Source organism: Protopterus annectens, chromosome 1.part1 (assembly GCF_019279795.1).
Source record: "Protopterus annectens isolate FY-2018-M chromosome 1.part1, PAN1.0, whole genome shotgun sequence".
NCBI classification, from domain to species: domain Eukaryota; kingdom Metazoa; phylum Chordata; order Ceratodontiformes; family Protopteridae; genus Protopterus; species Protopterus annectens.
Window position 1 is genome coordinate 1274301637 of NC_056726.1, and position 23619 is coordinate 1274325255.

A 23619-nucleotide genomic window follows, 5' to 3' on the forward strand; every position below is an offset into this window, starting at 1 on the left:
CCGCAGTCAACCCTCAAAGGACAATTTATTACAATGCTCCCTTTGTTATGTACCTTACCAGACATCTCCAGCAACTTGAGAGACCTCAGATAAAAATTCAGGGTCACTAGCAAATGCCATACATTGACAGACCGAAGTCAGCGTCACTGTATTCAGTAGAGTACATACTACTTAGAGAAGACTTGGGTCTGGCTTACAGAGCAATCTCAGATCCAAACCTAATGGAAATACTGCACATCTGCAAGTCAAATGGGACAAGGGCCACCTACGCCAGGAACCTTAACCTGACCTGTGACAAACAAGACCTGCCGAGGTTGTCACTCCTCTGGAATAGCCAACCAATTCACATCAGAGCCCTGTTTAAAGCACATCCTGGATGGGAAACCATAAATTCCTGCCAGGCATTTCACCTATGACCCTCCTAAATATGAACAGTTGTTGCTAACCAAGACCTTGACTTTTGGAAAGATCCTTTATATTGGGCTGGTCTAGTATTATATTAGATGCGTATGACAGACTTGAAGACCTTCAGGCCAGTAGCCCAGTAACCACCTATGAATCTAGAGAGTTGGAATTTAGGAATATGGATGGATATAGATGGGATTGGCTTCAGGCCAATAGCCCAGTAACCACCTATGAATCTAGAGAGTTGGAATTTAGGAATATGGATGGATATAAATGGGACTGGCTGTCTTAAGATCATAAAGAAAGTAGTGTGGAAAAAGCAGGCAGAGGGTAACTAGATTTGGAAGGAGTAGGATGGAACTGAAGCATTCAGAACTGGTGTAATGAGCAGACCACGAATATGGGTGTGGGGGGGGCACAAGAATACAGTGAGAAAAACACAAAGGGTACTGCAAAGGGAAATAAGGTGACACTAAGATTAAAATGGTACATTAACGAAAATAATAATACGTACTCAGGCAAAATAAGGCAAAAATATTTGCCAGCCCCAGTGGTGTAGAGAGAAAGTCCGACTACATCTCAGGTGACAAAAGATCAAATTGGCGACTCTAATGCTTGAATAAGTTGGAAAAAAGGACAGGCATGCCATTTTTGAAGGCATTGACAAAGTCTTATTCCCTTAAAAGGGAAGCTACACTGCAAAGAACAGTCTGGGTGGTGGGTGTTCAGCCACTAAACCACTTTTGGAAGTAGACTGTTCGTGGGAGGGGGCACAAGAATCAGGAAAAGCAATGCAGTCGCTGTAGTGCAGCCATTTCCTGCTGCCACGTGGCTAGCTGTTACCTAACACAGCAATTCATAATTTATTACTGCCGAGAGAGCTTTCACTAGAAGCAACTCAGGTGCATCAGTATGCAAGGGTAGAGAAAGAAAAGTACAATGGTGATAACGGGTTTACCCACAACACAGAAGACTTCACAGCTAGCAAGATATTTTATAACACTTATGGCAAGCACTGCTTTGTGTTTTCTTTGCACCAGGTTTGTCTAGGTTGATTTGTTTTTTAGTTAGATTTCTGAGTTGTCTGTATTCTTGGAGGAAGGATAATTGCTTGGAGTTGATCCATGCTTTTCATGCCTCGTCTCTTTGGAGCGTAAGGGATCTAGAATCTTGGGGCATAACTAGCTTTTACTCTAACATTTCTGGCGGGAGCAAGGAAGTTAAGGGTGTTTAAGAATATGTTATTGAAGCTGGATACAGCATCATTTAGAGTGATCTTAGTCAGAAAAGACCAGTTGGAGGATAAGATGGAGTTGAATTCTGTAGTATTAAAGTTTACAGCAGTGTCTGAAAGGGTTTGATTTATTTGGTGGGGAGGTATATCTAAAAATAGAGGTAGGTGGTCACTAAGGTGATCTGGTAGTGTAGAGGGCTGGCGATGCAGGTTAGGGGAGTTGGTTAGTATCCAGTCAGTTATGGAGCTAGATAATGAGTTTTATTGATTCTGGTGAGAGGTTACAAGTTGTTGAAAATCATGCAGATTTATGCTATTTTGAGGGGGGTCAGTTTTGAGTTTGGCCCAGTCAAGGTTAGTGTCACCTAGAATGAGGGTTTTGTAGGGTATGTTTTGGAAGAACCAGGAGAGGATTTTCTCTAAGTTGGGCAAGTTATTTCCTGGGGGGGATATAGATTGAGAAAATGGCTATTTTCTTGTGAGGATTAAGATGGCAGTTAGTGATGAGAAGTTCAGCAGGGTGAAAATCAGGGATAGGTGAGGGGTAGGGAGAGAGCTTTAGGTTGAGTGAAGGATGGCAACACCACCCCCTATTTATTTTCAAATTAGAGAATAAATATCCATGGTCTACCTAATCTGGCAACTCCCATTCAGCAATTCTGTTACAACTTCAAGGTCTCAGTACAAAAAACACAAGTTACAAAACACTGCAATCATGAACTAAAACAATTTAGTGCAAGTTATTCCACTCTACTTTGTATCACACATTTTATATACCACAAGTACACTTATGAAATGTCCATCCCCTCAAATCATTCAAGAAGCAAATCCTACAGTCCTTCATATTATCTGAACTTGGTGGCTGCAATAAACTCCCTCTTAAGTCACTAATCAAGATATTTCATCTACACAGCACCGAGATCTACCCTAACAAACCAAGCCAGAAAAAAAAACACACACACACACACAAAAACAAGCCAATGTAACTCCAGAGAAGTTGACTTGTGGAAAAACAAAACAATTGCACAAGTCACCAAATGATGCTACAGCTCAAAGAGAAAAACGCAAGCCAGTAGCTTACTTCAACTACAGGTAGGGTCCAACTGCAACTCTAAATAACTTACGTTTTTTGAACAAATCACACTCTCCAATGTTTCTATGAACATGTACAGGGCATGCACACAACTTATTCAGATCATTAACTGATGTTTATTTAGTGTTACAGCTCACAACAGACGGGATTCCACAACGGTTGCACTTCAGCTAATCAGACACATTTTCAGAAGAGTTTTCATGAAAACATGCTTGTACCAAATTCGGGGACATAAAGGTGCTCGCTATAAAGTAAAGTCTTACACCAAAATATTTACGTATCGTGTTTCTGCCTACAAATCAAAAATTAGCAGTAAACCTTCTACATTTAACATCCAGGAATGAAGTCATTAACCGCTACACTATCCAGACCCGCGTCATACAGTCCCATCAAAATTTCTGACCCCCGCAGCTCTTAATTTAAATATTGCATTTATTTACATTTAAATGCGTTTTATCAAGTCCGTCTTTCTAGTGAGGACCGTGTACTTCCCCACCCCCCAAAAATAATGGCTGATGCGCTTGATACTAACGTTTAAAAGCACGCTATACTATTAGCTAACAAACCTTCGTCAGTCCATGTTATTAATGCTCTCCATCTCACCTGTATTCCATTTATCAATAAATCTCTCGTACACCCACCTTCAGGACAGGAGTTTACATACCAATAACTTGACTACGTACTCCTCCAGATCCCAACCGTCAGAAAAAAAATAGTGATCTTATACCATCACTTATTAGATTCATAATCCTTGCGTATACTTAGCAATTACTTCACCCCCTTACCATCATCACTCCCTCCTTTGACAAACCTCCGAACCCTTCTCCTGGATCCCCGAATTCCAATAATCCACCTTCACCGGTGTGATATGTTTGACGCAAGCGTTGTGCCACCAGTATACCTCCTCCCCTACAAAAAAAAATCATCCACAGTCTCGATTACACGGAAAGCAAGCAAGCCCAACTACTGGTAGTAATGTAACACCACGTAAAAAACCAATAGGAAATAACAGTATCGTAGCTGTAATTTCACTTAACGACGCACTCGCCAATTGGAGTAGAGTACTATAGGAAAGATTAGTGAACACAAGTGTGACGAATAGGGCAGTCAGTGCAATTAACTGTCTCCGGATTGGTCGGTTTGAATGTCTCAGCCACTACAATGCTTTAGTAATTATGGCTTATGTGGCTTTGTAGTATAGGTAATATAAGAAGAAAAGAGCAGTTTGTTGGGTTATATCAATATTAAACCAGATTAATGGATTATCTGAGAATTTAGCATCTATAACTGAACTTTCACATTTCTTTTACACCAAAACAACGGAAGCAGTGTCAATCAGTTAAGGAAGCGGAAATGTCTTCTGTTTTGTCGTTCCCATAATCCCCTACGCTATGGCTCCTCCTTCTTTTTCACTTCACCGTAGGATTTAGGAAGGGTTGATGAAATGGTATGGATGTAATATAATGTAAATCATAAAACATCTGTTAAAGGGTTGTTGGTATGAACTGGTTCGATATTGGTGATAAAATTGGATTGTGTTATTTAAAGTTATGATGTATGTATTTTAACGAGGAATAAGGCAGATAACATTAAAGTTGCTGTTGGCCTGAAATGTTGCTATCTAACTGCATGGTTGTTATGGAAACTTTTTTTCTTTTCACATTTTAGTGAGTGACTTATTTTAAATTAGACGTTATTAGTGTTATATCACCAGTTTGTGGGGTTTAACTGTCTTGCTGATGATTTTGGAGTTCATTTTGAAAATAGTTTAATAAATTAAAGTTGAGGTGACTTTTATAATAGCTCGTATTCAGTTGTGTAGATGCGGGAGGTTACTTCTGCAGTCCACTTCCTTGAAGGTAGATTCTCTGTAAGGTTAAAAACAGATTCCACTTAATGTGGGGAAAAGGCAGATAATTTTTATAGCTTAGTGTCTGTGTTTTACGCGAGCTCCTGCATTGTAGCTTCTATTTTATGTGTAGTGCTGCTTTGCAATATTGCCACTGGCTTTGATCTTGCTTTAGCACTGGCAGTTTGGAAACGCTTGTTGTTTAGGTGACAATTGTGTTTTGTTTACGTTATGATGATGCATCGTACCTGGAATTCTGAAGACGTGTGAAAGAAAGTGTAAAAGGAACATACTCCAGGTGTTATCACAAAGCAGTTTTCCCTTCTGTGGCATGTTTTGTAAATGTCAAACGTTCTAAAACAAGACTGTGAAAGTCCTGTCACTGTACTCCTATCATACAGATTGCTGAGAAGCAGTTGTTATTTATGCGATCATTGCAGTGTGTTCATGTGGGTCTTCTGCCTCAAAAATTTTCTGTATTTGATTGTATTCCTAGTAGGACTGTCCCATGTGACGAAATTGTGAGATTTATTGGTGTTTGGGGTATTAAAATTGTACGTAGGACTCCATTTGTGTTCGTATAGGAACCGGCAATGAGGGCTTGACTTGTAGCCCTTATTGATCTCAATCATCCACGCGATTCTAAATTGCCACCCTAGTACTGCAGTGGTCATGGTTTAAGTGGACAACGCAGCTTGCCACCTGTCACCAGATCAGAACCTCGGTAAGTGTTTGATACTGAACATCAATCCTAGTGTGTCATCTTTTGTAGAACCAACAAACCTATCGTTATCGAAGCTGATATGCAGAGGTACTGGGTTTTGTAAAGTTGAGGCAAGAAAAGCAGTCTATTACTTCATCTAGAAAGGTTTGCATATTTTGCTGTCTTGAACAGTGGGTGGCCCAGCAGAGGAAGTACTGCCAGTATTTGGTGGCAAAGTGAGTAGTTGTATGAGAAACTGTTAGTCTACTAGCAAATGCATAGCATTTCCATTAGGGCAGAGTCTGAGACTACTCTGTAGGCCAGGCCCAGGTTGCCTCTCAGCAGTCTGTATGATACAGAGTGAAGTGACAGAACTTTTCTTAAGTCTGTTTTTGGAGACCATGGATTCTCTTGGTTAGAAACCTCTGTGGTCTCTCCAATTGCTGCAGGTGTCTGGTGAGATGCATACAGAAGGGAGCGGTAATCTCCCAGTGAAGTACCTCGTGGGCGGTTTCGCGCAGCTTTGGGCGGGGGGGGGTGTGTGACTGAAGTGATTGGCAGTCCGGAATTCGGCAAATGTACGGAAGCAAGCATACTTTGCATTACCTATATACTTTAATTGTGCATACAACAATTGCAGATGTAATAATATACGGAAGCAACATAAGCATACACTGTGTTTACATCTCATTGTGAGTCTAGGAGGCGTGTCCGGGGCGGGGTTTGCTACTGCGCATCCTGCGAGGTACTTCACTGGGAGATTACCCATAGAAGTACGGAATTTGGCTCTTTTTTAACCGCTGGGTACACAACCCGATGAGAAGAGATGCATCAATTTACTGCAGAACAAGTGCAGTGTTTTTAATTTTTATAACTAGCGGTCTGTTTTATCAGTACTGAGTTGAAATACAATCCATTTTATAATAAAAAGCTAAAACATACAGGAATAATTATTAAACCCCGCCCAATTCCACTCAGAAACCGCGCCCATTACCCACCCTACTCTTTCGGTCTCATCCCCTCCCCCAACTCCGCCGAGCAACCGCTCTCTGCAGCTCACCTTCGCGCGCTCTCACTCACACTCCATTAGGGGGGCGGGTCGCGCGCCGCCGATGCATATTGGTTCATTTGACCAGAATACGATTGCTTCTTGCGTATTTCACATATCTTCACACAGTCGATGACAGAAATAAGTAAAAACTCCCTAAACGGTGCCATATAAACGCTTACAGAACCAGGGAAGAATTCTCCGTAGCGATACACCCAACCTTTATCGTCTCGCGCAGCCGAAAGTGCTTCTCCGCACGCGCTAGTCTGCTGACTTCCGATTGGCTGTGCAGTGCCTTTTTTCCTGACACTGTTGTCCTATTGGATGGCTACACAAGAAACTTATGTGCTTTGTGCCTGTTACAATTGCATGCTGGGCGATGTAGTCTTCTCTTTTCTTAGAATGACGCCTACGAATGTTGAAGTCCGTTTGCGACGAGACTTTTTTGTGTAGTGGGATTTACCTCCGTACGAAGTTGCTGACCATATTTGGTTATTCTATAGGTGTCATGGAGATACAGTTTCAGACCATTATACACACTATAAGAGTGTTATATATGAATATATATATATGATTTTAGACATAATATATATTTTAGACGCGCACACAGACATATGCTGAAACAGATATAGAGACACACACCGGTATGCCTCTCAACCGTACAGATTTTAGCTGAAGGTCCATATTTTTGCTTCATATTCTTGGTATGTTTTCAATAAAAATTGTGTTTTCTTGTAAATTAGCGGTAAATCACTAAAGACTGGACTTAGAAAATAATGGCAGACAATTGAATTTCAGACTTCATACCCTTCAGAAAATTCATGCTAATGTAAAACCTGTTATTCTATCAACTTTAAATTTGTAAGAGCAATATTTAAAAACTGTGCCTATTTTTAGACCTTTGTCCCACTTTTATCTATGACTTTGTCCAGATTTAGTGGTTGAGAGGTATGAATAATATACGTAAATAGTATAGCATACAGAGAGAGGCATGAGTGTGCTTATATACTTATATTAACATACATTGTCTCATTATATATCTATTACAAATCTAGTATAGACTATAGAAAGAGGCACATATCACAGTTCCGCCCATATACAGAACCATACGCACCAATAAACACTTCAACCCAGTATCATTCCAAAATGAACTAAGTGCCTGTGACTGGAACCCTTTAAAAACCCTACTTCTTGAAGAGGCTGTCAATTATCTAAACACTAAATTCCTAACTATCCTGACAGGCATGCACCCAAAAGGTCCATCAGAATTAAGGCCAAATCAGCCCCCTGGCTTTCCAAAGAAATCAGACAAAAAATCTTACTTAGGAATAAATCCTGGGCTAAGTGGAGAGCTAACAAAAATATTTCTGATCAACAAATTTTTAAGCAACTAAGAAATAGTACAAAAAAGGGAATACTCTTGGATAAAAAGAACTACTACTACAAACTACAGCAAAATCACCAAAATAACCCCCAGAGGTTCTGGTCTAGTATCAATAAACTCCTTTCCCCAGGGCACTCTCGTACTCCTACCCCACTTCAGGCAGACTCTGATACCCCCCTTCAAACTGCCAATGCCTTCAACTCCTTCACAGATACCATACAAGGACTAGCTAGTCAACTTACTCCAGACAATTCAAGCCTACCCACCACCTCACCTAGCACTCTACCAGCATTTTATATGCAACCAATCTCTACCACCCTCATCTACAAACTCATTCAAAAACTTAAGCCATGTACTCCTGCCGACCAGCTACCTTCTGAATACCTCCAAAAAGCAGCCAAAGTAATTTCCTATCCCATATCCATCCTCCTAAATAGAACCATTAAAGATCTCCCACATTATCCCCCTTCACAAAGGTGGTAACTCAAACGATTATTCTAACTACCGACCAATAGCTCTTTTATCACCCTTAGCAAAAATCATGGAAAAATGTGTTCACCAGCAACTTTTAAACCATTTAACTCAAAATAACACAATAGCTAAGTGCCAGCACATAGCACCACTACTGCCTTGTTATCCTTTACAGATGCCATAAATAGAAATCGAAACAAAAATAACTCCTCATCTGCACTCTTTATTGACCTCTCAAAAGCTTTTGACATGGTAAACCATACCCTTCTTATCAACATTCTTGAATCCTATTCCGTTGACTCTCTGGCTATTAAATGGTTCATGTCCTACCTAACCAATAGACAACAAGCAGTTCTCTGGGAAAATAATATATCATCCCTTCTACCAGTCTCCCTTGGAGTCCCTCAAGGGTCCATTCTAGGCCCACTTCTTTTTTCCCTTTTTATCAACGACCTCCATGCTCCTTCTCTTTACACCCACTAGCAAGTCCCCCCCTATAGATGTCTCTATCATCTCCAATAATCACACTACCATATACCCCGACTCTACCACCAAATTGTTAGGAATAACTATTGACAATAATCTTACGTTTGATATCCACATAAATAATACCATAAAAACTGTCAACAGAAAAATAGGCTCCTTATATCGAATCAAAAGTTTCCTAACTCCAATAGCCAGAACCAAAATTGCACACTCCCATTTAATTTCAACACTGCTATATGCCTGTCCCATATACACTAACCTCAAAAAAAATAATCTTGTCAAACTAGCACATGCCTACAACAGCATCGCCAGATTTGCCACTGGCAATCCCTTTAGAACTCACTACTGTTTAAATCTAATGCAGCTAGGCTGGATTGAACTTGAAAACCATCTGAATGTCTCCCAACTAACCATTGCCCATAAGATATTTTATCAACCTAATAGCACTCCTGTACTATCCAATCTCATAATCCCCTATAAAAATCTAAACTCCCTACGTTCTTCTAGTAAACTTCTAGCTAACATAACCAAGACTAACAACACAGCTGGTGATTCCCTGTTTTCTAATGCAGTGGGAAAAAACTGGAACCTACTCCCCAACGATCTTACATCACTTACTTCCTTGCCTCTCTTTAAACAAAACCTCAAAAAACACCTTAAAACACACTGGTTATGCACCTGCAGTAACCCTGACTAACCTACTGCTTTTTCTAACTTATAACCCTACTTTTACTAACTTAAAACCCTGACTAACCATCTAGTTTTGCTAATTTTTATCTGCACCTCTTTCTATATATTGCAAACACTTTGCATACTTTTTGAAGCAGAAATGAACTGGTGAACACAATGGAACAGACTGCTGGACTTTGTACTGTTGTTAATCACAAAACACTCATTTTCATTATTTGTTCAGACCCTTTTCTCACTTTTTTTGTGTAATTAATTTAGCACATAATATTTGTAACTTTATATTAATGTATATGTCATCTTTTATCTCCATTTTTTTATTTACTTCTTCTAGTATCTTTACTTAACTACTTTCATTTACTATGCATCAACCATGATTTGCATCACGTGTATTTTTATTTCAAATTTTATAATCAATTTGTCTACTACTGGAGCTTTTCTCCCCGGGCCTCTACTGAAAATGGAAATATATCCAGTTAGACTAGCCCGGTCTATGTACATGTATATGTATGTATGTACATGTATGATGTATGCTTCTTTGTTTGTATGTGTGCACTCAGACATGCCACTGGTTTATTTGGACAGGAGCCAAGTAAAACTGCACCAATTCCTTTTTTTTTTTTTTTGATTCTCTTGTTTGTGAGAAATTCATATAAAAGGTGACAGTTTTATAGATGTAGACATTACAGTTCTGAGAGAGGTAGAGGTTGCAGTTCATCTAATGCTTAGTGAGTGAAATATATATATAGTGTTAGGTATTGTCCCAGTTCAGAAACACATCTGCCGTGCATCAGTACCTGACAGTTTGTATGCTGTCCTTTACTTTACTTGTAACTTCTGTGGTAATTTAGTTGGTAATTCAAGGTTTGCATTGGTGGTGCATGGATTTAGGCTTCACTACCCATACCCTACATTCTCCGCCCTGGACACGCCTCCTAGACTCACAATGACATGTAAACAGTGTATGCTTATGTTGCTTCCGTATATTATTACATCTGCAATTGTTGTATGCACAATTAAAGTATATAGGTAATGCAAAGTATGCTTGCTTCCGTACATTTGCCGAATTCCGGACTGCCAATCACTTCAGTCACACCTCCCCCCTGCCCAAAGCTGCGCGAAACCGCCCGCGAGGTACTTCACTGGGAGATTACCCTTGTGAAATTATGCATATTTTGCTTGTTCTCATAGCTCAAAACTGGTGAGACCTCTTGAACAGTTTATCGGGATATACTTCAGTGTTTATTTCCCTTCTCGCATTTGTAAAATGTGAAACAAACAAACGAAAAAAGATTAACAAAAGTAAGGTGTGTATCTTGAAATGTGAAACCCAAAATGAACGGGAGGAACAATTGTCGAAAAATAACAAAAAAGAAGTAGCAATAAAAAGTAGCACTGCACTACTCGTACCTATAAAAACAGACTCCTGGATTTATTTTCAGAAAAATAAATCCAGGAGTCTATTTTTATAGCTAGGAGTGGTGCAGTGCTACTTTTTATTGTCTACTTCTTGATTTTTATCTTGAAATGTGGATACTTCTCAAGTGTACCTCATTATGAGGAATGTACCTCATTTTGGGTCTTAAAATGCCCATGTTCCTCAAAGTTCCACATTGAAAGGATCTTGTCATGCATTCAGTGTTCGTAATATTTTGAACGGATAGCTATGGCAGATGGTACTGAATCATATAAATTCATCAAAATAACTTATAGCACAGTTTAGCCATACTGTGAGCTTCCTAGTTGAAGTTGTTAGTAAGTCATAATTAGGAGTTACCATGAGCGGCCTTAGGTCTTGTGCCCTAGGCAAAAGGGCTCCATGGCGCCCCCCCCACCACACCACCCAGTGTCCCCATCCTGGTCTACCTACACCAGGCCGGCTATGGATGTTACACATTTTGCCCATTTGTTCTACATTATGAGAGCTAGCGTTCCTCATTTTGGAGATGGAAGGTTGAGAGCTATTGTGGACTGTATTTCTCATAAAGTGGAACAAATTGGAAAACTGTGGGACACTTTCTAGCAAGTTTAGGAGGCTCACATCATTGTTAAAAAGTGGTAATTCATACTCGCAAAACATCCCTTGATTAATTAATACTATTCAATATTCTTTACCATGGATATTTGTTAAAACATTAAAAGTGAGTGTGTGTCAAACCCTTTCTATGTAGAACAAGGAATTTTTAAGGCTCAAAATAATTCTTCCTTATAATGAGGGACAGTTGACAGGCAGCTGCCAAGTGATAAGTAACACTATGCAAATCTGGCCTGTTGAGAGATATACCTGCTGTTAATATGGCTTCAATTTGCATTAGGAGGGTCCTAATTTCAGCAATTTGATTTTTATACTAAGTTTAAAACATATTTTAGTTTAAGTAATTATTGTACTAAATGCGGCAATTTAACATGGTACAAAAATTATTACAATTTAAGTAGTTTACATATTTTTTGCAGCTATACCCTAACCATAATTAATATATATATATATATATTTATTTATTTATTTATTATGCGGCATCAGTGGTGCAGCGGTTAGCGTTACCGCCTCACAGCAAGAGGTTCTCCAGTTCGAGCCTCAGCTGGGGTGCCTTCTGTGCATAGTCTGCATGTCCTCCCTGTGGCTGTGTGGGTTTCCTCCGGGTGCTCCGGTTTCCTCTTACTTCCCAAAGACGTGCTGTAGGTGGATTGGACACTCCAAATCGGTCCTAGGAGTGAGTGCGTGCGTGTGTGTTCCTTCTGTGGATGGCTGGCAACTCGACACCGTAAAACTCCTCTGCCAATCATGAGCAGACAGGTGATCCGCTGTGGTGAGCCTGTATATATATATATATATATATATATATATATATATATATATATATATATATATATATAATGTGTGTGTGTGTGTGTGTGTTTAGCTATACCAGGCTATAATTCATACCACACCTTTTGGCCACCTAACCTGGACCGAAACACTAAAGGCGTAGGCGTGTCCATATTCATTAAGGATATCCACACCTCCAGGCTAGTTACTCAGCATAATGCATCTGAGATTATCCAAGTGCAACTAACTCCGGGCAAGACCGCAATCCAAATTGGAACTTGTTACAGGTCCCCCACCATGCGCCAGGATTCCCACTCCTCATTTCTTGATACACTGGAAAATATTAGGGTACAACCCAACACCCTAATAATAGGCGATTTCAACTACCCTCCCCCCCATTAACTGGGGAAAACTACTCATGTACCAACTCTTTTGGTCAACATTTTGTGAAATTCATAAATTCCAATGCCTTGGATTAACTTATCCACACCCCCACCAAGGGCAGCAGTATCCTAGACCTGGTCATTACCAACATGAGCGAGCGGTGTTCCACACCAGAGGACAATTCCTCGTTGGTCAGATCCAACCATAAGCTAATCACCCTAGACATCCACATCCCGCCCCCACCCCCCATTGGGGAAACCACTGTAAAAAATTTCTCCAAAGCCAACTCCATGCTTCTTTAGACAGAAGTGGCAAACTTCACGACACTCATGTAGACGGACAATGGAGGTACGACTGCTGAATCTTACACAAATGCACTTTATAAGCACTTACACGAGTGCATGTATCGTGCTATCCCTAACAGAACTAAGATGCTATCCTCCAAAAAAATGAAGCCAGTCTGGTGGTCCCCTGTCATAAACAAACTCTACAACAGAAGAAAGAAACTGTTGCAAAAAAGAGTAAGTTCCCATGATTGGAGGAACTCACTGATCAGCCTCAGTAAGAAGCTGAGATCCCTTATAAAATCCTTCAAAGCTAGTTACATAAACAAAGTCGCCACTGATTCTAAAGACAACCACAATGCATTCTATAGCTATTTCAAGAATCTCAATGGCAACACTCAGATCTGCTCTGAGTTACAGCACAGTGGCACTAAATATACAGAAGCAACTGATATTGCCAACATCTTGGCAGATTGGTTCAGTGCTAACTTTATCCCCCTCACCCCCTAAAGGGCCCATCTCTATACCGGAAGAATGCAAAGTTCCTGTAATCACGGTTGCACAGATAAAAAACACACTCTCCAAAGCCAAGAACACATGGGACCTGACAACATCCGAGGCTGCATTCTACACGAACTACAGAATGAACTGGCACCCCACCTAAGCACCATGTTCAATCATAGCCTTACCTCAGGCTTTGTGCCCACTGAATGGCGTACAGCAACGGTTTCCCACTCCACAAAGGGGAGCCACCACTGACCCCAGGAACTACCGCCCATTAGCCTAAGAGCCTGGTCTGCAAGGCCATGGAACATATCATCATGGAACTTATAAACAAAGACATTGGTAATTTCCAAACTCTGGACCCAACCCAGTTCGGGTTTGTAAAATGCAGATCATGTCTCCTAAACCTGACTTCTTTGAAGCAGTCAACAAAACCGTAAACGAGGGTAAGGTGGTTCACACAGCCTGTCTAGATCTCGCCAAGGCTTTTGACACCATCCCCCACTCTGGAATTATAGATAAACTCACTAAACTAGGTATAACTCCCTATGTCACAAGATGGGTTGCCAACTGGCTCACTGACAGAACCCACACTATGAAAGTAGCAGACTCCAAATCCGACTTCAGACCCGTGATAAGTGGAGTACCACAGGGTTCAGTCCTGGGTCCTCTCCTGTTTGGTATCTACTTTTCTGAAATACAGGCTAACACAGAAGGTCTTTGGCTAATGAAGTTTGCAGATGACTGCAAACTAGGAGCCATAATCGAAACTCCTAACGATGTGGACTTCCTACAAAAGGGCCTCACTGAGACAGATGCCTGGTGTCAAAGCCGTGGCCTCAACCTCAATACCAAAAAGTGCATTGTCATCCCCTTTGGTAAAAAACTCTGTACCCATAAGCTACCACATAGGTGGTATTCTACTTAACACTGAAAGTGTGATAAGAGACCCTGGGACACAGGTGGATAGTAGTCTCTCCTTTGATAATCATATTGCCACAGTAGTCAGGAAATCCTTCTACATGGCACACCTCATCACAAAAGGTTTCTTATCCAGGAAAAAAGAGGTCATTCTTCCCCTCTACTCATCACTCATTAGACTCATTATAGAGTACAACGCCCCTTCTGTTATGTACCTCACAAGACATCTGCAACAACTGGAAAGGCCATAGAAATACCTCACAAAGAGGATTACCCGCCTCAAACAGATGCCCTATGCAGACCGTCTCAAAAAACTCCAGCTTTACTCAGTCGCATATCGCCTACTCAGAGGCGATCTCTGCCTAACATACAAAGCTATGTTAAATCCAGAGCTGTTGGACATGCTCCACTTAAAGAAATCCCAATCCCTCCGAGCTACACGCTCTAGGGAACTAAACCTTGTCACCACAATAAACAGAATATGCTAGAGGGATAGATTCCTGTCCCAGAGACTTCCCATACTCTGGAACAAACTACCTATCTATGTCAAACAAAGCTCCTCATTAGCACTCTTCAAGAAAAATCTTGATCATTTGATGGGAAATAGGAAATTCACCCCGGGGATCACCTCTGTGGCTCTGCTCGACAAGGGGCACAGGAAAATAATTTTATTGGGTGGTAAAAGCCAGGGTACCTTTTTGGCTAGGCTTATATAGGTTCTAGAGCCAATAGCCTAGTACCTACCTATGAACCTATGTATGCATGTATATTATGCTTCTCTTCTTTGTAATTGTTCTGACCAATACATTCTTGGTATTTTAGTCAGCATTCTGCTATTAGGTCTTATGGTAGCAGACATGAGACTTTTTTTAGTAAGTATATGCAGATCTGCTGCTTCTAATTAGATGTACATACAGGTTGCTGAAAACATAGTACTGTGGCCTCTGTCTCTTTAGTAAAGTAACAAGTCCGCACTAGCTGCTTTCTGCGTGCTGACAATCCCGGATGAATATTCATGTGGACAAAAAAAAAAATCACATGTTTATTCATCAGTTTAGAAAAACATCACCTGGTGCTGGGTGTTGGGCGGGGTTTGGGCAGGCCTTGCTACTGTGCATCTGGGGAGTTATTTTTGTAAAACAAAGCCAGAAATAAATCTAAAAGACAAGTCAAACAGGAAAAAAAACAAACAACACTACAGCGATCTCCAATCAAGACATCAGAAGAACCCACAAAAGTTCTGGTCAGCTATTAAAAAAAAAAACACTACAAGCCAGGCAAATTAGCAAACCACCCCCATCACCAATACCATAGATAACATAGCCACACAATTTAATAAATTCTTCACAGAATCAATACTAGCCTTAAACACCAACAGCTCTTCACCCCATCCAACTTTACCAATGATAGCTTTTTCCTTCCAACCTGTATCAGTATACATTATTAAAAATATCTCAAATAGCTCAAGCCCACAAACCTGTCAGCTAATAAATTTACCAGCTGAAAATCTCAAAATAGCTGCTGAAGCCTTTTTATATCCAGTATCTATATTGATAAATTGGCCCATCTCAGAACACCAAGTCCCAGCAATCTGGAAAGTAGCACATATCATCCCATTACGCAAAGGTGGAAACTCAACAGAACTATCCAACTACCGGCCCATTTCCACCTTATCTCCATTATCTAAAATTCTTAAAGTGCATTCCTTCTCAATGTCTACACTATCTCTTATTTAACAATCTTCTATGTAACACTTGGCATGGATTGTGTCCTAAACACTGTACTACCACTGCCCTCATGAGCTTCACTACCACCATTAACCACCACTGGAATGAAGGCAATCTACTTTCCGCTGTCTTTCTTGATCTTTCTAAAGCTTTCTACACAATCTCACATAATCTCTTAAAAGTACTTTATGAACTAAAACTGAGTCATTCCACTCTTGCATGGTTCCAGGACTATCCATCTGGACATGAGCAAGCCGTAAAATGGCAGCATAATCTTTCTCCCCTACTGTCTGTTACTCTGGGTGTTCCACAAGGATCTATCCTAGGTCCTCCTCTTTTCACCATATTTACTAACATGTTATCCTGCATACCAACTAGGTGCAGCATGTAGATGACTCAACCTTGATATGCTCGGCTACATCTCTATATCAACTAAAAAATTAACTCAACAGTCCTTCACTGCAGTAGAAACATGGGTCTCCAATGCACAGCTTATACTCAATTCAAATAGCTCATGCTGCTCCATCCTACAAGAGCCACAACCCCCCCCCACCTTTTAAAATCATAGCAACAAACAATACTACTACTACCCTCAGTCTCTCACACTAAACCTCTCTGAGTGGTTATAGATCAAAACATGAAATATGATATACGCATAACCCAGACAACTAAAAATTTACCCAAAAAATGTAGTACCCTATATAGGAGTAAATAATACCTAACAAACAATACAAAGGCCACCATAGCAAAAAAACACCTTATCTCCCATTCTCACTAATCTAAAGAAATCTGACTTTGGTAAACTACATGCATGTTATAATAAAACTGCAAGGTTTGCCACAGATTCTACTTACAGATGACATCACTGGTTGGCCCTTAAGCTACTCTCATTGCTAGATTTACCCAGTCAACTAATCTACAGCCAGCTTACCATGGCCCATCAAATACTTAATCACCCTAATAAAACCCCATCTCTTCAAAACCTACCAACCACTACACAAATAATCAAGTATTACATTCCAATATGACATTAATAGATGTAACCACAAGTAAAAATACTGCCAGGGTTTCCCTTTACTCTAACTGCATAGCCAAAACTTGGAATTCCCTGCCTCAAGCCATTAAATCCACTATCAGTACTACAGAATTTATAAACCTGCTTAAATCCCACTTATTTAATACATGGATATGCTCATGCACTGGCCCAGCATAGTAGTTAGTGTATAATCAACAAATGATAAATAATATAGCTTTCTCCTGAGCTTTGTTAAATAAATTTCAGTCTCATTACGGAATGCCTTGTTGCACAATCATCTTTGTATGTAACATATCAGCTTACTCATAGGTTCATAGGTTTATACTAGGCTATCTGCCCTAAGGCATTTATAAGCCTAGCCCAAATTTTTGTGGCTTACGCCACCCCTTATATGAAAAAATACTGTGCCCATTAGTTTGTTGTGCATCTGTCCAGCAGTGACACAGAGATGATTCCCGGGGTAAACCTACGATCTCCCATCCACAGGTCTAGATTTCTCTTGAACAGAGTCAGCGAGGTGCTCTGCCTCACATGGACCGGGATTTTATTCCACAGCATAGGGAGTCTCTGAGTGATAAATCTATCCCTCCAGCACGTCCTATTTATATCCGTGCTAAGGTTTAAGTCGCTTGCTCTAGTGGTTTTGGATTTTTTGAGGTGGAGCATGTCCATTAATTCCGGGTTGGACATGGCCTTGTATGTCAGGCACATGTCACCTCTGAGCAGACGGTATGCGACTGAATAGAGCTGGAGTTTCTTCAATCTGGCAGCATATGACAGATTTTGGAGTCCCTTTATCCTTTTGGTGAGGAACTTTTGGGGTCTCTCCAATTGCTGCAGATGTCTGGTGAGATACATCCCGAATGGGGCATTGTACTCGATCATTGGTCTGATAAGTGAAGAGTACAGGGGAACAATGACCTCACTAGATCTGGATGTGAATCCCTTCATGATCAGGTGGGCAATGTAGAAGGTCTTTCTAACCACTTTAGCAATGTGAGTGTCAAAAGAAAGGCCACTGTCAACCTGGGTCCCCAGGTCCCTGATAACCTCTTCTGTGCTTAGTGGATTGCCACCTATATGGTAGCTTGGGGTTACCTTGTTTTTCCCGAAGGGTATGACTATACATTTTTGGCGTTTAACTTCAGGCCATGGCTCTGGCACCAGCTATCTGTTTCCGTGAGTCCCTTCTGAAGGATATCCGTGTCCGATGCACTTTCCACTATGGCGCCCAGTTTGCAGTCGTCTGCAAACTTTGTCAGCCAAAGTCCTCCCATGCTGGCCTGTACTTCTGAGAAGTAGATGCCAAACAATAGGGGCCAAGGACCGAGCCCTGTGGGACACCACTTGTAACCGGCTTGGAGTCTGACACAGCGCCAGCAACTCTAACCCTGTGGGTTCTGTCCTTAAGCCAGTTTGCAACCCATCTTGTGACATATGGGTTTACATTTAAGCTGGTAAGTTTTTCTACAATACCCGAGTGGGGTATTGTGTCGAAAGCCTTTGCAAGGTCAAGGTAGGCTGTATGGACTGCCTTTCCTCATCAATGGCCTTGGTGACTGTTTCAAGAAGTCGACCAAGTTCAAAAGGCATGATCTTCCCTTGACAAAGCCAAACTGGGTCGGGTCCAATGTCTGCAAGTCCCCTATATCTTTGTTTATGAGCTCCATTATGATCCTCTCCATAGCTTTGCAGACTAGACTTGTTAAGCTTATGGGGCGGTAATTACCAGGGTCCGTAGAGGCGCCTTTGTGGAGTGGGACCACAGTTGCCGTCGCCACTCCTTGGGCACGATCCTGTGGTAAGGCTGAGATTAAACAGCTGCCTTATGTGCGTGTTAATTCCACATTTAGCTCGTGTAGCACACAGCCGGGGACACCATCCGGTCCCATTGATGCTGTGTTTTTAGCTTTAGAGAGAGCAGCTTTCACCTGCGCATTTGAGATGTCCGGGAGGCTACACTCGGCTGGGATAGTTATCTCTCCTTTAGGGGAGAGAGGGTGAAGTTTGCACTGAACCTGTCTGCCAGTATGTTGGCAATGTCTGTGGGTTCAGTGATTTTTGTATCATTTTGGACTAATTCTGAGCATATCTGGGAGTTTCCACCCAGGTTCCTAACATAGCTGAAAAAGGCCTTATGATTGTCCTTTGAATCCATGGCAATTTTTCTCTCAAAATTGGCCTTAGTTGATTTTTATGAGTGCTCGTATTTTTTTTACTAATAATGATCAGGGGTGACTTCCCTTTTATGGATTTTGTTCTATCATGTAATAGCTTTCTCCTCTTATTGTTAAGTTTGTTAATGGCTGGGGTCCACCAGACTGGACGTTTGCCCTTTGTGGAAAGAGTCTTGGTTTTATTTGGGATTGCCTGATCCATGCAGTCCTGGAGGTGTTCATAGAAGGCATTTGTAAGGGCTTCCACAGCTTGGGTTGTGGTTTCCTCTGGCTCAGGGGCCTTGAAGGATACTACACCAGTCTTGAGTAGTGTGAAGTTTGCTTTAGAGAAGTTCTTCACTATGGTCTCTTTTGTTTGGTGTGGGGTGGGATGTGGATTTCCAGTGAGATTAGTTTATGATCAGATCTCACCAATGAGGGATATACTTCCGGTGTGGAGCATTTTGTCCCCATGTTTGTGACAATGAGATCTAGTATATTTTCTCTTCTCGTGGGAACAGTGACTAGCTGTTCCATGGCATTTGAATTTATGAACTCCAGGAACCGTTGGGCTAGAAAGTTAGGGCTTGAGTAATGTTCCCAGTCTATATTCGGGTAGTTGAAGTTACCCAATATGATGGTGTTTGGAGATACATTTATACCCTCCAGTGTCTTCAGGAAGGCTGTGTGGGGTTCCTGAGTTTGAGAGGGTGGCCTGTAGCATGCTACAATTTGTAGAGCAGTTTTGCCTATGGTTAGTTGCACCTGGATGGTTTCGAGCTTCGTGCGTTGCCACCAACCTGGAGGTGTGGGTATCCTTTATGAATATGGATACACCCTCCTTTTGTGGTGTGGTCCGGGTTTTGGGGCGGAACGCATGATATGAGGTAAAACCTAATAGTGCCGGGTGCTCTCAGGAGCCTTGAACCAGGTTTCAGTTACAGCACAGACATCAATGTTCTCCATACTGAGAAGGGCCTCGAGTGCGTGCATTTTGAGATTTAGACTTCTGGCATTGAGCAGCATTACCCTCAGTTTCTTCCCATTTTTGTTTTCTAGGGTGGTAGGTTTAGAATTTGAGCCTTGCCTAAAAAGGCACTATGGGGTGGCAAGAGCCTTAGCCAATATCCGGAATCCCAGGGTGACAGGTGCAAGCCGTCCCTTGCGAAGCAGCGTGGCTTGTCAAGCATGTCATCCCAGGCAGACAGACACTGGATCCCCTTTGAATGACACCAGACATTAAGCCAATTGTTAAAGCTGATCATCTTGTCTCTATATTGTGGCATCATTCTTGGTGAAGGAAGGATACTGCTCAGGGTTTGCGTCTTACCTGCCTGGGCTACATAATCAGAGAGCTCCTCTATGTCTCTTTTCATGTAGTCCTGGGAGGTACGTCTCAGGTCGTTCACACCAGCATGGACAATGACTGTGTCATATTTGTACTTGCCGTGGAGTGACCCGAGTGCTTGTGTTATGTGGCGGATTCTAGCGCCCGATAGGCAGCTTACTGTGACCCTCTCCTTGTTCAGCCTGGTGAGTGGGACGTCAGTGTGTCTGACTATGGAGTCACCTATGACAAGTATGTTTGGTGTTGTATTTGGCCTTAAGGGCTGTGACTGCTTTGCACACTGCTTTTGTGGTTTATGTGTTGCTTGTGGGGTGTCTTGAGGTAGCAGTTGTTTGGGTGTCTGCTTTGGAGGCCTCTGCTGTTTAGGTAAATTTTACCGGAGCCTCCGAGTATGTCTTTGTGTGTTTATGTGTTTGATTCAGTGGAGTGGTAGCATTATGTGAGGCTGGTTTTGTGGTGTGTGTAGTTGCCTTCTCCTCCTGTCTGGTCTTGCCAGTCCTGAGTTGAGAGAGCTCAGCCTCCAGTTTGGCTAAATAGCTGCATCTCTCGCAAGTATTTGTGTTATGTGGGAGGAGGAGAGGGTTGTCTGTGTACATGAGGCAGTTATAACATTGCCTCAAGATTCCCAGATTCACCAGCTGGACCGGAGAGGAGATTGACAACTGACCTTTGGACATGCTAGAATAATATTGGGAAATCCTTAATTGAAAACAAGGGCCAGTGGGGAGTGAGGGTGTAGTGCTTTTAATTTTTAGTGCTGACTTATATAATTGCTTTAGTGAGCAAGTGCCAGGTAACTTGAATGCAATGTGTTACAAGTAACTAAATGCAAAAACGACAAACAGTAACTTTCTTTCAAGTGAAACAAGGAAATAAGTACAGTAAGCAATGCAGATATCACTAGTGATCCACAGAAGCGCTGAGAAGTTGCGTATTAGGTGGAATTAGCTTCCAGGGAAATAACAAGCAAACAAACAACAAGCATATAAACAAAGCTAGATTCAGCAGGCCTGGATCTAGTCTATGCTAGAGCAAACAAGGTGAACCAATTTCAGTAAAATACAGTTCAAATATTCAGGCACTATAAACCTTTAACCAGAAATTCCCAGCTCAGAAGGGCAGAGTCCAGCCTCTTCTCCCACAAGAGTGCAGACCACGAACCTTCTTAATGTAAAATAACTGGCCTGAAGCCCAAGTGCCTAAACCAGAACTAATACACTTGGACACTGGGCTCTCAATCAGCAGTTCCCAACTTAGAAGGATGAAAGCTACCTGTCCTGCCACCACAGTGCTTGCCACAAACCTTCCTAATGTAAAACAACTGGTCTGAAGCCCAAGTGCTTAAACCAAAAGACTTGAATGATAGCTACACTTTAATCAAGTTACAACCAAGCAGTAATAAATACCATTGAATACTTTAGAAAATGTCTGGATTAGTGCTCAAGTTACACAAACAAAGCTAGATCCAGCAGGCCCGAATCCAGTCTATGCCACAGCAAACAAGGCGCACCAACTTCAGTAAGAGACAGTTCAGATATGCATGCACTGTAAGCCTTTAACCAGAAATTCCCAGCTCAGAAGGGCAGAGTCCAGCCTCTCCTCCCACAAGAGTGCAGACCACAAACCCTCTTAATGTAAAATAACTGGCTTGAAAGCCCAAGTGCTTAAACCAGAATTAATACACTTTTAGAATAACAGACACTGAGCCCTCAATCAGCAGTTCTCAACCTAGAAGGATGTAAGCTACCTGTTCTGCCACAACAGTGCAGACCACAAACCCTCCCAGTGCAAAACAACTAACTGGTCCGAAGCCCAAGTGTTTAAACCAAAAGGCTTAGAGTGAGTTACACCAAGCAGTAATAAATACAATTGAGTATTTTAAGATGATGCAAAAGTAAAAAGAAGTAGGTAAAAACACAAGTACAGTAAAAGCAGATGAATTTTTTTCTGAACAAGTGCTGAGATCAAAGAAACAGATTTGAGTGCTGAAACTAGAAAACTGGCTAGTTATAAGAAAAAAAAAACAAGCTAGAAGGCTTCCCTCAAACACAGAAGGGCTTGGGGGCTCAGAAGCCTACAAATAGTCTGTACCACTTAACAAGAAAGGCAGGAAATAAGCTTAATTATTTTTTTTTTTTATATGTTCTGTGTTTTTCTTTTGTGCTATGTTTAAATGTATTTTTATTAATGTGTATTATATTTTCTTAAAGAGTTCTATATGTTACTGTGTAATTTTTTTTATTTAGTGGTGCTTTTCTCCCCAGGCCTCCAAAGAAAATGGACTAGCTGTCCAGTCTGACTTTCCCGGTAAACAAATGTAAAATAAAATAAAAAATAAGTAAATATTTTAATGGGACACAAAATCACATGGCAGTCCCCATTAGAAGAATATGGTTACCACCCTTTCTAATGGCCAAAGTGGGACATTTTTCTGTGGAAACATGAGATTTTTCTGGATAAATCATATGACCAGTGAAAAAGATCAGAACGTCACTTTTTTTTGCAAAAACAAAAGCTTATTCTGGTAGCATTTTAGTTGCTTATTCTGTTTCATATAACATTTAGGTGTTCTGGATACAAAATACCTGTTTCATGCAACTATTAAAGAAAACTTTGAAAATATTTTTTGTCCTAAAATCTCAGTGCATTTGCCAGTTTTTAGTTTTTTATGCAGGAATCAATTGTCCAAAGAGGAACAGTCCCTCGCAAAGAGGTGGAGGTGGTAACCCCCATTGTACCTTCGGATACCACATTCAAATGTCAGCACGCTGTGACCATTTATTAAAAGGACTAATGTAAGAAAAAACAACAACAACAAAACAGCAGTGTTCTAGTCCCTGACATGCAACCAATGAAGTTTGAATTACCCTTATTTAAAATGTTGCCGAAGAACCATATGCTCATATCAATCAAATGTACAGATTTTTGCAGAATGTCTGGATTTTTACCTCATATTTAGCCTGTTTTTCTACATTAGTGTTTTTAGGGGCAAATCACTGGGGAATTAAGTCACTGAGTAATGACATACATTTAAATTTCAGACTTCTTATCCTTCAGAAAATAAGTGCAAACATAAATCCTGTTATTCTAGTG

General features: G+C 41.1%; 1 protein-coding gene across 1 annotated transcript in view; it reads right to left on the reverse strand.

The window, feature by feature from the left end:
- Nucleotides 1–4184, reverse strand: part of UBE2S (ubiquitin conjugating enzyme E2 S) — a 171196-nt gene extending 167012 nt beyond the window's left edge. Inside the window, exon 1 of the mRNA XM_044081540.1 lies at nucleotides 3518–4184. Within this exon, the coding sequence (XP_043937475.1) occupies nucleotides 3518–3658 (141 nt within the window). The 5' untranslated portion in view covers nucleotides 3659–4184. The remainder of the gene's footprint in view (nucleotides 1–3517) is intronic.
- Between the last annotated feature and the right edge of the window lie 19435 nt (nucleotides 4185–23619).